Here is a 13,332-nt window from a genome sequence, read left to right as displayed (position 1 = left end):
AAATAAAAAAAAATACATGTATGTATGTGTAGATATATGTCTAAATTAAAGGATATTACAAAAAATACCAATGAAGAGATGCTTAGTGTGAGGTATGCTGTAAGGGGTGTGGAGCTTCCATGCACTCTCTCCTACCCTTCAGGAAGCTCCATGTGTTCTGCCATCTGGAAGCTTTTCTCCTGCTTTGGGTTTTTATGGAGGTGTCATTCCACAGGCACGACTGCTTAAATCATTGGCCGCTGGTGATCAACCTAACCTTTAGGGCCTCTACCCTCCCCAGAGGTTGGTTGGGGCTGAAAGTCCCAACCCTATAATCATGCCTTGGTCATTCTGGTGACCAGCCCCATCCTTAAGCTACTAAAGGTTTCCAGTCATCACTCATTTAAAAAAAAAAAAAAAAAAGACATTACTTTGGAGAGTCACTTTGAATTTTAGGAATTATATGCCAGAAAACAGGGAAGGCCAAATATATATTTTACAATACCACCTAGCTCAAGCTCTTTAAATTTTCATATGGATAGACATTTGCTTTTCCTGGGCATTCTACTGTGATCACCATCTGTCATCTACAAAAAGTGACATCTTTTTTTAATTTTCTGGCAAATGGGTTTAGGAAAGAGATCTATTACTATATCTATTCCACAAGAACCTTCCTAAAAATAAAGAATTGCTATAATGTGAGTTACAGTGTAGTGTCCATTCTTTACTGGGCTCTGGTGCATCTGACAAGACTTATGTGTTCATCTCCTGCCTCATCGCCCAAGACAGAACAGCCATCTTCTGGTCTTCACAAATGACCAAGGCAAGCCAATATCTATTTGAAACATGGCTTTTATTATTTCCTTACTGTGATAATCAACTGCTAACCACTTCAGGTAGATCTCTCAAGAGGAAGCTTTTACGGCTTTTAGTTCCTTTAGTTCACTTGATTCAGGCATATACCTGAGGAGGGAGTCAAAGGCCTCCTCTACTGTGGGAGAAGACTCAGGACCATACTCCTACCCTCTTTATGTTTTCTTTTCTTTGTTTTGTGGTTCTATATTTTTTCTTTGGCTCGTGAATGTCCACCCAAAAAACCCATCAGTCCAACAACTGGGAACTAGCATGACCTGTAACTCCACATACCATGTGTACACTTCCACCCCCACCTCCAACAGGAGAGACAGGTAACATAGGAGATGAACTCCCTACACCATGGAGTCAAGCCACTTCCTTTGCTGATCACCAGAAGATGCTGAATCTAATATACCTTAAACTTTCTACTCCTGTAAGTCCATTATAATGAGCTTGATTTCTGCCTCATTTGGAATCACAATTTGAATGAGACTCTTCTCTCACACCCCTCTGGGTTTGGAGCAGACAAACTATGCTTGGCAGATGCGAGGCTGTGATACTGTGAAATATATATTTGGTCTTCTTTCTTTCTCCATTTCCTAAATACAATTCCGAAAATCCTTGGAATCTCCAAATAGCTTCTCTCTTTGTATGCTAATACTGACTGACAACTTCAGGGTGGGGCTGGTTATCAGAAAGACCAAGGCAGAATTAGAGGGTTGAAGCTTTTGGTTCCACCACTGAACTTCCAGGGAGGGAAGAGGCACTGAAGGTCAAGCTAATCATCAATGGCCAATGGTTTAATCAATCATGCCTGCGTAATGAAGCCTCCCTAAAAACCCATGAGGACAGGTTTGGAGAGCTGCCTGGAGGGTGGCAGGCCCAGGGAGGGCATGGAAGCTCTGTGCTGCTTCCCCCATTTATGCATGTCCTCATCTGTATCCATGGTAATATCCTTTGTAATAAACCAGTAAATAGAAGTAACTGTTTGCCTGAGTTCTGCAAGTCACTCTAACAAATTAATCAAACCCAAAGAGGAGGTTTTGGAAACCCCAACTTGAAGCTGGTCAGTTGGAAGTTCTGGAGGCCTAGATCTGCACGGCTGGTGTATATGTCAAGCAGCAGCAATTTTCGGGATTGAGCCTTCACCCTGCGGGATCTGATGCTATCTTCAGGTGGACAGTGTTGGTATTAAATTAGAGGACACTCAGCTAGTATCTGCTGCTTGGTGTGTGTGGGGAAACACGCACATTTGGTCACAGAGGCCTTCTGTGTTGATTGCGGTGGTGTGAGAGCAGAGGAAAAACATGGTTTGAGTGTTTTTCTGAAACAGGCCCAACAATTTAAAATATGAATTTCTTCAGGAGTCTCTTTGTTCAGACAAATAAAGGTCTTCATTCTACATGTCTAGAAACTTGCTTCTCCTTAATTCTAAAAGGTCTTTACTTCTTTCTTTCTAGTTTTACCTGAGCTGTAAACTTGAAAGTTCTTGAAGCCAAACTCCTTTGCGTTTACAAAGGCTGACCTGCTAATTCTAGCATGGGCTTCTGGGGTAAGTTTATTCTTTCTTCTGGAGTTAGAATATTCTTTAGGGTTCTATGACAGAATTGGTACTGTCCAATTAAATCAAGCTTTCAAAAGCATTTGTATGGGCACAGTTTTGTTTCCACAGGGTAGTAGTCCTTTTTGTTGAAGCTTTAAATTAAGTTCTAAATTTCATTTTATATGATCACCACCCAATACAAACCTTGGACAGTACAGCAAAATTACATTTACCTAGAGACCTGCTTTCTATCACTCCAAGCATTAATAATGATTAGAGCTCAAAACAAACCAAAAACAACAAAGAAAAACTAAATTAAAAAAATCCAATTTTAAAACTTGATTTCAGTAGTGTACAAAAGATCCCTGAGTGCCTAGCAACAACTAAAACATCGAAGTCACTGACCAGAAGCTTGCACCCAATGATGAGCCAGTTCACAGAAAGGTTGACCAGCCTTAAGAGGTAACCTTTTCATGCCACAGCTGAAAAGTGCTGGAAAAGTCAGACAACTGAGAAAGAGATAGGGCAATGGTTCCCAATGGCATCACTGAGTCACAATGCAGACATACTGATCAGGACAGACATGAAGCATGTAAGGGCAGCCAGTGTGGTGTACCCTGCATGCAGGAGCTAAACCCATCAATCCACTGTTCCATATTACCTACAACCACAACCTTCTCTGCTAGAATATACTGATGCTAGTAATGATAAGCCCAAGATACTCAGAGAAGGTTAGTTTTTCAGTCAATTCTCTTTGAGAAAGTAAAGGTTTTGCGACATATTCCACAGACACTTAATCAAAGGTAAAGGTAAAAAGATCCTTATAGAGGGTAAACCTTGACTGTTGACAAACCATCTACTCAGAGAAACTCTTCTCCACCATCTCAGATGAATCATTTTATAGACTCTATGTACTTCAAGGTCAACACTCTCCCTCACTCCTATCCCTTTAACTAGGAAAGACCTTTCACTGATGCTGTCTTTAGATACACATTGCAAATATTTATATTAGGATAAACTTCAAGTGATTTTCCTTTAGCATGGCCTGAGGTTTAACCTTTTGGTCATGTTCTTTCAGGAAGATAATGGAGTCTTCTCCTAGTCAAACATGTGCAGAGCTTTTTGGAATGCTGTTGGCCAGTGGCTGTGGTTTTCTTTTCTTTCTTTCTTTTTTTTTTTTTAGAGACGGGGTGGTTTCATCATGTTGGTCAGCTTGGTCTTGAACTGCTGACCTCAGGTAATCCACCCGCCTAGGCCTCCCAAAGTGCTGGGATTATAAGCGTGAGCCACCACTTTTCAATGTGCATTGGATACATTCCTTGCTCTCATGTTCCTTGCTCTCATTACCTCTGGCAGGAGTTGGGGCAAGTGCAGGAAGAGTAGGCGGTCTGGAATCCATTCATGGATTGTTAAGACGTCAGGAACTCTCTTCCACTTGGAGTTTATTTTGACTTCATTTCATCCGCAGCTCTTTATTTCAAGTTAAAGTTTTGTGTTTCCCTCTTTAGCTTTTCCTCTGTTTGTATTCAGTTCCTTCACAGAGCTTGCTGGGCATGTCCCTAGTTGAGCAGTGGGTTTTAGCCTGCTTTAAACTGGGGTGCCTCTCAAAAACTAACAGCTGCCTTTTACTAAACATCTATTATGTTTCTGATACTGTACGAGTAACTGCTTTATATATTTTATCTAATTCTCACAACCACCCTATGACATGGGCAGAATTAGTGACATTTTAGAGCAGACTGAGGTGATGAGAGGATGGACTGTATGCTGAAAGGTATAAAGCTAAGAAATGACAAGGTAAAAATCTATCTCAAAGCCCAAACTCCTTCTACGGTACTATGGGGCCTTATGGGTAGTTTCTGTTTCAAGTTCAGAAGAGCAACTTCTCATTATTCCTCAACTTCACTATTCTTATTTTACAAGCATGCTTTTTAATCTTTCTTCTACTCAGATGCTCATTGAATTTAAATTTAAAAATTGTTCCAATCATGTGTTCATTATATTTTTCACTGGTGATAAAATGGAAAAGAAGTTAGATTCCATTGAAAAAATATTATGATTATACTTCCGAGTCTTCAGTTTACCCCTTTACTTCTGCTTCTGCTGGCACTGCTATTTAGAATATATTCAATACACAGAGTATATTCAATACCATTAAGCCTGAGGATATTCACTGCTGTTTATGTTCCACATCCTTAGAAAGCCAAGTGGTTTGTTTTTATCCCAGAAGTTCCTGGCTTTTAAAAAAGGCAAATTCATTTTACATGGGCTGAGAGGTGCTTTATTATCTCAGACAATTAATTACCATAATTAAAGTTAAGTTAGATTCCTGAACATTCCAAAATATAAAAATATCTCTACGTAAGTGACAGAAACTTTTGCCTCCTTTGATAGCAGAGAAATTGCTATATTGATGCAACTCAGAATTTCAAGAATTTTTGAGTCTGTAGGATTAGATATGAAACAACTTAAAGCTCAGTGATTTCTAATGAATAGGAAAATGATATATAATAAAAACAGATTAACAGTAAAACATCTTTGTACAAGCTAGGAATAATTAGTGTAATTAGGCAGTTTTTCCTCATTCACAACATTTTATGTTCTATAATTTTGTCATTCAGAAAATGTTTTATAATTAAGACTTGGTGTGCCTCCAGCCCAGCTTAGAATGTTTCCCAGCTACCTGTCAGTTGCCTACTAGTAGGTCTTGGTGCTACTGACAGAAACTCTCCTCAGCCAAGTCCATCTAGTTCTGTATACCAATGAGCCCTTCAGCTCTTTAACAGCTTCAGGAAAGACATGGGAGACAGATATTCTGGCTAAAGTAAGAACAGAGAGGTTTCTTTATCTGTTTCAGAGACTAGAAAATTTCAACAAAATCTCTGGTGTTCAGCAGTCATTGCTGCAAAATTTGGATTTTTTTAAAGACAGGTCTTATGCTGTCACCCAGACTGGAGTGCAGTGGTGCCATCACAGCCCTGCAACCTTGAATTTCTGAGCCCAAGCAATCCTCCCACCTCAGCCTCCTGAGCAGATGGAACCATAGGCATGCATCACCATGCCCAGCTAATTTTTAAAAAATTATTTGTTTGTAGAGACAGAGCCTTGATATGTTGCCCAGGCTGGCCTCAAACTCCTCACCTCAAGCAATTCTCCTGCCTTGAACTCCCAAAGTGCTGGGATTACAGGCATGAGCCAATGTGCCTGACCAAGATTTGTAATTTTACTAGAAATCACAGTCAGCCAGAGACCATGGATCCTGGGTGACCTCAAAGCTCGGACCTGCTGCGTTTCCACCAAATGATGCCTCCTTAATGAAGTGACCTGGCCTCTGCTTGGCTCTTCAGCTTCGTCATGAGCCATTATCTTCCTACTGAATTTCCTTCAGCTTCCTGAAAACACTATGCTTTTCTATCTCAGGGCTTTGGCACAATCTTTCTTTTGTCTGAGGTGCTTTTTTCCTCCTTCTTTACCTAACTCACACTAACCTATCTGTCAGGTTTTAGTTTACCAGCCACCTCATCTGGAAGCTTTGTTTGACTCATCAGACTACATAGAGTCTCCTGTGTAGACATTCCCTCAGCATCCTGTACTTCTCCTTCATAACCACTGCAGGCTTATCATTATTTGCTCAGTGTTTTTTTCCCCATTGGACAGAAAGTTCCATGAGGGCAAGGACCATGTCTTTCTTGTTTACTGTTTTATCTCTAACACCCAGGTCAGTGGAACATAGAAGCATTTTACAAATACCAGTCAAATACAACAGTTAAACAAGAACACTGTTAACAAGATCACTGCTCTAGAACAGCCAAGAGGTGTTGCTGTCCTCCCAGGACCCAATAGGAGCTCTTAGAGTGCAGTGCCCTTGGTCTGCGGGCTTACTGTTTCGGCATCTTTGCCTTTTCAAGACAGTTGTCTAGGAATACCTTGGAGCTGGCTCATCATTGTGAATAACTCTGTGTTCTCCCTAGCTTTGAAAACTCTCTGTACACATTTGCTATTGGACAGACCCAAAAGGTTAAGGACAGCAGATTCAAAGCATCCTTCTGCCTGCATCAAAATGTCTTCCAATATCCATGTGAAGTGGCTTACAGCATACTAACTAGAACCTCCCCAGAGGTAAAATTTCAAAGCTGCTATTTGGCCCCTGAAGCTGATGCTGTACAGCATTCTGATATTCAAATGAAAATTCCTGTAAGTAGTAATCTCTGGGTGGTAGAATGATGAGTGATTTTTATTTCTTTTATAACTTTATTTCTCAATCTTTTAATATAGAATATTTTATATGATTGGAGGAAAAAACTCTTTCTTTAAAAAAAGAAATACACTGCACTTAGATTTCTTCTTTAGTTACATGACAAGCCATATATATATAGAGATAGCCATTACCAAGTTCTCTCTTATCATAAACTTTTTGCACTGCCTTCAGACTGTCTAATCTTGCTTGTAGTAATATTCGCCCTAGGCATTGTATCAGTGTTTCTGCTCTGCACCAAAGTGAAAAGAAGAAGTTACAATAAGGGGGAAAATAACCATTGTATAAAACTGTTTAAAAACAACCAGGGGTTAGCTGACTAAAACTGTTTAACAACAGTCTGCTAAAAAATATTCAGAGGTTAAAGAGTTTTGAAAGATATCAATAGACATCATTATGATTGGTGTTTTCTGCCATCCTACTTCACTGAGCCAATTACCATAACCTATTAATTGGCATTGATTACATCTGAACAAAGGTAATAGGCAAAATAAATAGATCTAAAAGGTATATTGTGTTTCTGCTTCTGACCCGCACTGCTTGGATGGAATATAATCATGCAATAAAAGGTGAATTAAAGTGCTATAAAAAGCAACCAAAAAAAAGTTGGTTTAGCACCAGAGATCTAGTAGAAAATTATTCATTTTAGATAAAGTTTTTAACATCAAGAGATATATACTCTCTTACCTACAATCCTAGCAAGAGAAATTCTAGAACTGTGAAGTCATGTAGATTAGCAAAGATAAAAATTTCCCAAAAATGTCAATAATAAAGCCACACAAATATTAGTAATTATCATGGAATACAAAATAACCAGAAACACATTACATGAAAAAGAACCAGTGAAGTATATTTAAGAAATTTTTAGTCTAAAGAAGAATTCTTTATCAAAACTTAATAATGAGTTATATATGTATTTTGATGATTAAGAAAAGTTTTATAGAAAACTTGCTATGGAATGCAAATACCCACGTAACAAACCTGCACATGTATCCTCTATATCTAAAATAAAAGTTGAAATAAAAAATTCATAAAGTTCTGTGGATTTAAATCAAAAAGGAGTCATATGCATTTCAAGAAGGGGCTACACATCCTGAACCTTCAAACTGAACAGCCTAATGAGACTTCCTCAAAAGCCACCTCCAGTACAGGGAAGTCTAAGAAGGTACCTCAATGTCACTAAACCTAAATTGAGTGAAGAAAATTCTTCCCAGAATGGAATAAAAATGGAGTGAACGGAAAAGCAATGCTGAAAATTTCCATTAGGAGAACAAACCCTACATTCCACATAAATCAGAGGTAACATTCCTAGGAACATTAAATGTTCTTGAGTGTATTAGAAGGGAAACAGAGCCATATTTCCAGAGTTTAACATTCCTTCTTATTTTCCCATCATATTCTCACTGTATATTCTAACATTTACCACAGTGTCCTAATCCTTTTCGTCCCTATTTCCCTCATTAAACTCTAAGTGTCTTCGTTACCTTTGTTCTTAACGCTTAAAGCAGAAATCGGCACATGCAGGTGCACAGTGAATGGTATATGAGCAAATGGGATGGATGGATGAATTAATGACACTTGCCTCTAAGATGCCATGGTGGCTCACGCCTGTAATCACAGCACTTTGGGAGGCCGAGGTGAGGTCAGGCGTTTGAGACCAGCCTGGCCAACATGGTGAAACCCCGTCTCTACTAAAAATATAAAAATTAGCCAGGCGTAGTGGCTCCTGCCCATTTACACGGGAGGCTGAGGCAAGAGAATCACTTGAACCCTGGAGGCAGAGTCTGCAGTGAGCTGAGATCACTCCACTGCACTCCAGCCTGGGTGACAAGAGCGAAACCCTATCTCAAAAAACAAAAAAAAAAACACCCCAGGTGCTTATAAAAGAGGGAATGTCCTACACTGCCCAATAGGCTTGGGGGCCAAAATATATGTGAAAGAAATGAAAGTCCTCTACCAAAACATACATAATTCTCATGCATATTTAATTCTACAAGCCTAGAAGCATTGTGTAGCTGTTAATGCTACCATTTAAAAGTTATATTTTAAATATATTTTAGGTAAGTAAAAACATTAAGAAACATCTAAAGTTAGTTACTTTGCTGTAGGAATTCAGCTGTCTCTATCTCTGGCTGAACTAAAATTTTTAAGAAACTGTGCTGTTACATAATCTTACAATCAGACTTTCAAGTAGGAATAGAAATGGAAATTGGTAAATCATTTTTAATTTTTTTCTTTTTTCTAATTTCCAATTTTCTCTCTAAAGATGGCTTATACAAATTTTAATATGAACACTATATTAATTTTGAAATAAAAATTAAGAATTCTATATATAATTAGTCAAAATAACTACAATTTGCTTAAAGTCTTTAAAAATGCTCAAGACTAAGCATATAAAATTTGAGGCTAATGCAACAGTTATTCCCAATAAGTTCAGGTTATTAAAATGGCAAAGCTATCAGTGTTTACTGGTAATAGTTCGAGCATTATAAAATGGTTTACATATTATCACATATTAAATACATTTTTAAAATGATATTAAACAACATATATAAAAATAGCAATTACAACATAGGAGAGCCTTCAACTTTGACATATTTCTATAAATAAGAACTGACGTATGTTAATCTTAAGAGATAAAGATTAATGAGGTAACATAGGTAAAGTGCTTTGTGTTCCGGGGATAAAAGGTGATATGCCTAATAACTCAAGATCTCAAAGTTGGGCAGGGAGGAGGTACCAGAAGGGAGGAATAAGGAAAAACGTACCGTGCAAATATGAGGCCAGTGTTCAAATTGTTGTAAAATTCCTTGATTAAGGTCTTCTTTATATAACTCTTTGTAAAAATGTGGAAGCTTAGATATCCAAATGCCATTATTATGCTTGTTTAGTATTTCCTTTATGCGGTTTTGAACCTCATCCATTTTATAAGTGTAAGAGGCAGGAGGCGTAACATTGGGTTTTTCAACAGTCTGATTTAAATTATCTTTAAATCAAGAAAATAATAGAATTAACCAAAATGCTTAACATTTTAGATTATCCCCATTACCTAATATTTGCATTTCAGGTTTTGCTATACTGTGGGCTTGTGGCAACCAAAGGACTTAGAAGGGAGCAGGATTAGGCAGAGCAACACCATGACAACCTCATTCTAAGTTTTAACCCTGAAATAACCAGCAGTGTTTCTTGTGGGTCAAGAAATACCCAAAGAGGGAAACTGGCCCCTTTATTTTGCAAAGATGCTTCATAGTTTAAACATCAAGGTGATCTTGCTACATAAAGAATGATTAGCCGGGCGCGGTGGCTCAAGCCTGTAATCCCAGCACTTTGGGAGGCCGAGGCGGGTGGATCACGAGGTCAAGAGATCGAGACCATCCTGGTCAACATGGTGAAACCCCGTCTCTACTAAAAATACAAAAATTCAGCTGGGCATGGTGGCGTGTGCCTGTAATCCCAGCTACTCAGGAGGCTGAGGCAGGAGAATTGCCTGAACCCAGGAGGCGGAGGTTGCGGTGAGCCGAGATCGCGCCATTGCACTCCAGCCTGGGTAACAAGAGCGAAACTCCGTCTCAAAAAAAAAAAAAATAAAATAAATAAATAAAGAATGATTAAATTATTTAACCAATCATTTTCTACCTGCTAAAGAAGATGACATTTTGGATATTAGCTTATAGGCAATATTGAATTTAAAGCTATATTCCACAAAACATAGGAATAATGCCTTAATAGTAAGATCAAGTAACTTTTGATCTTATACAAGTTTTATAGAAGATACAAAATTGCTTGAGTTTGAATATTATGATCTATTTTCACCTTTATTAATGGAAAACAAATAATTTAGCTATACGCAAAAGTTAAAAAAATTGATCCATCTATAAGAATCATCATCCTAGCCTCAGTTTATAAACATAAATAAAAGGTTTGGAACTTTTATTTCCCCAACATTAATAATTTATCTTTCATAAGTATATGTTTATAAAGTTTTGGCTTTATACCTCTTTTACATTTCGTTTTTATTTAAAACTTAGAATGCAAGAGTTAATATCCTCAGACAATAAAGAAATCTGAGTGTTTACTATAGCTGACAGTCCTGGAATTTAAAGAACTATGAAATTTATTCCAAATCTCTAGGAAATTTCACTGAGATACAGATCTGAGCATATTAAACATTACCATCTGTACGCAAAATATATGCATATTTAAATCAGATAATATCTCTGCTGGGATTCTGTAATTTTTATTTTAATTTGCAGGTAGAGACAGTCTGATTTGGGAATGCTGGCTTTGAGAATGCCAGGAAGCCCAGGGTGAGCTATTCCTTGAGGACGCTTGGACACTGACTCTGCTGTTCCACCAAAGGGCAAGATCTGACCTTACCAAGTCTTAGATTGGCACAGAGAAGAGAAGGCTCCAATATATCCATATATATTTCCTATTAAGGATATAGCTAGTTTATTAAGCTCTTCCCAAATAATCATTATAAAAGGACTGGGAAGAAGGAAAATATTAAGTTTCTCATAACTGGCCAGACCCTCCCATAATGAAAGAGTGTCAGCAGCTGACCCACAGTTGCGTCTGCAAATGCACTTGCTCTGTGGGGCCACTGGGGTCATCTAAGTGCTTGCACCTCTTGTTAAACAGATTAAAGAAGTAACGGAGGCATCCATCAGGTAGGAGAGGTTGTGTATATATGTGTGCATATCAGCTCTGCCAGGTGAATTGCAATCCTCCTGAAATAAGTCCTCTTGTTTCTGTAGAAATAGCTTATACTAATTTAAGCTTCTAAAAGGATATTCAACTTTACCTAGTCATGTTTCAGAAAATGCCTATGTTAAAATAATTCGTGTAAACAGAAATCATACTGTTTAATTTCCATTAAGAAATACTGAAGATGTGTTTTTACAAAAAAAAAAAAAAAAAGCATTTCAACTCAGTAAGACTCACACTTAAAGCAACAAGTAATGTAAAATCACATTTACATTTCACATACAATAAGCATTGATATGAAAACACTGTTTCCCTGGGTGGGTCCATGAGCAGGGGATTTACACATTGGTTGGAGAAGAAAAGGTAACGAGTGACTGCATTTCTAACCTTCCGATTCTTTGACTTATACTATGTCTCTCTCCTATTGTTTTCTTAACAGCCGACTTGGATTCTATAACCCCAAGAATTATTTACATTCATCTTTAGATGATTACACAGTTTAGGGTACTAGCTTTTAAGTGGTGGAGGATCTGAAACTCTTTTATAAATGTAAGTCCCATATTTATGTACTTTTAAACTAGAGCAGATGTTTCCTTTATGTGAGGCCTCAGCCTCCAAAATCTCAAGGGTATACCCACTAAGAGGTGAGAGGGTAAGGAACAGAAGCCCCTCTGCAGGCCATACATGGAGGTGACACAGAGTAGGGCTGGGGTGAGGAAGGCCTCAAGTTAGTATGATAATAATATCCTTGGGAGGCACTATTTTCTCTTAAGATCATTTCGATTCATAGTGTAAAGAAATTAGGAAAGAAGGGAGGAGAGACATATTCCAAGCAGGAGAAAGTGAGTGCAAGTGTCAAAAGCCATCCCTAGATATGTTTCTTGGCTCCAGAAGCCAATATGTACCTCAAAAATGTTTAGAAAACATACCACTCATTTCCTTAGCAGAGGTTCTCGAGAGATGCATCTGCAAAGGTGGTTGAAGGAACACCTTTGGGCTAAACCTAAGGTATTAAAAAACAAAAGGTTAAATAAATGTAAATAGCAAAGTCTATACCAAGTTTTAAACACTATACTTTTCACTTAAAGTCTTGGTGGCATTTAACAGCAAAACAAATCATTAAAATAATTCAAAATCAGAAAAAATAAAAATAAAACCTGGCATCATCTTTCATGTTTCATATTCACTCAGAGAAAAGTATGTTAAAAAGCTAAATTTAAACAGGTCTTTGAAAGCCTCTTTCAAAACTTGGATGTCAGAATTCCAATTAATCACTTATAAGAAACTGGCAAAATAAAATATAGAAAACCATGCAAAAATAAACAGCTAGAAACAAAACATTTTGGAATATAACCAAAAAATGAAGGAGTTGTATCACCAGATACTGAAATGCACTATGAAGTTACAACATTTAAAATAGTTGCACAGATAAGTAAAATGGTAGAGAACTTAGAAACACGCAATTTGCATTATATCTTGGTACATAATAAAGTGGCATATCAAAACAGGCAGGTGAGGGACTGGTCAAGCAACTATTTGAAAAAAAGAAACAGATCCCTATGTCATACCCTTACCAAAATAATTCTTATGTAAATTATGCTGGATATAGGTAGGAAGATTTTTCCAAATATGAAGACAAAGAAATAAACCATGCACACATCACTTATATTCATGTCTGTTTCCCACACTAGACTCAAAAGTGTCTTAATTGTTTGTGTTCCCAAGTGCCTGGGGCAGTGCTTGATACATGCAAGGCAAAGTGAATATTACAAGAATGACTGAATGAATCACAACTGAATGAATCAATGACTAAAGCCTGCCCAGCAGTGGGTATGGGACTATAGTAGGTGACAGTGACATAGTACACATATCTGCTAGTTTCTGAATAGTATAAAATAGTCTAAAAATTAAATCAATTCTTTGAAATGAAGCACATTTTCTTATAATATTTCAATTCTAAAAGAAATGATTAGATTCTAGGCTACCAATAAAA

General features: G+C 37.5%; 1 protein-coding gene across 4 annotated transcripts in view; it reads right to left on the bottom strand.

Annotated features, from left to right (window-relative positions):
• TDRD7 (tudor domain containing 7) overlaps positions 1-13,332 on the bottom strand; it is an 84,915-nt gene that overhangs the window by 44,642 nt on the left and 26,941 nt on the right. For all 4 annotated transcript variants that reach the window (XM_032240129.1, XM_032240133.1, XM_032240132.1 and 1 more), the window contains 2 exons: positions 12,269-12,342; positions 9,401-9,618 (listed from right to left, as the gene is read on the bottom strand). In XM_032240129.1, coding sequence (XP_032096020.1) covers positions 9,401-9,618; positions 12,269-12,342 — 292 coding nt within the window. The remainder of the gene's footprint in view (positions 1-9,400; positions 9,619-12,268; positions 12,343-13,332) is intronic.

The sequence above is a fragment of the Sapajus apella genome, unplaced genomic scaffold (genome assembly GCF_009761245.1).
Source record: "Sapajus apella isolate SASKATOON/1434 unplaced genomic scaffold, GSC_monkey_1.0 scaffold46, whole genome shotgun sequence".
Classification (NCBI taxonomy): Eukaryota; Metazoa; Chordata; class Mammalia; order Primates; family Cebidae; genus Sapajus; species Sapajus apella.
Note: the sequence above shows the minus strand (reverse complement) of the source record. Positions and strands in the feature narration are given on the sequence as shown.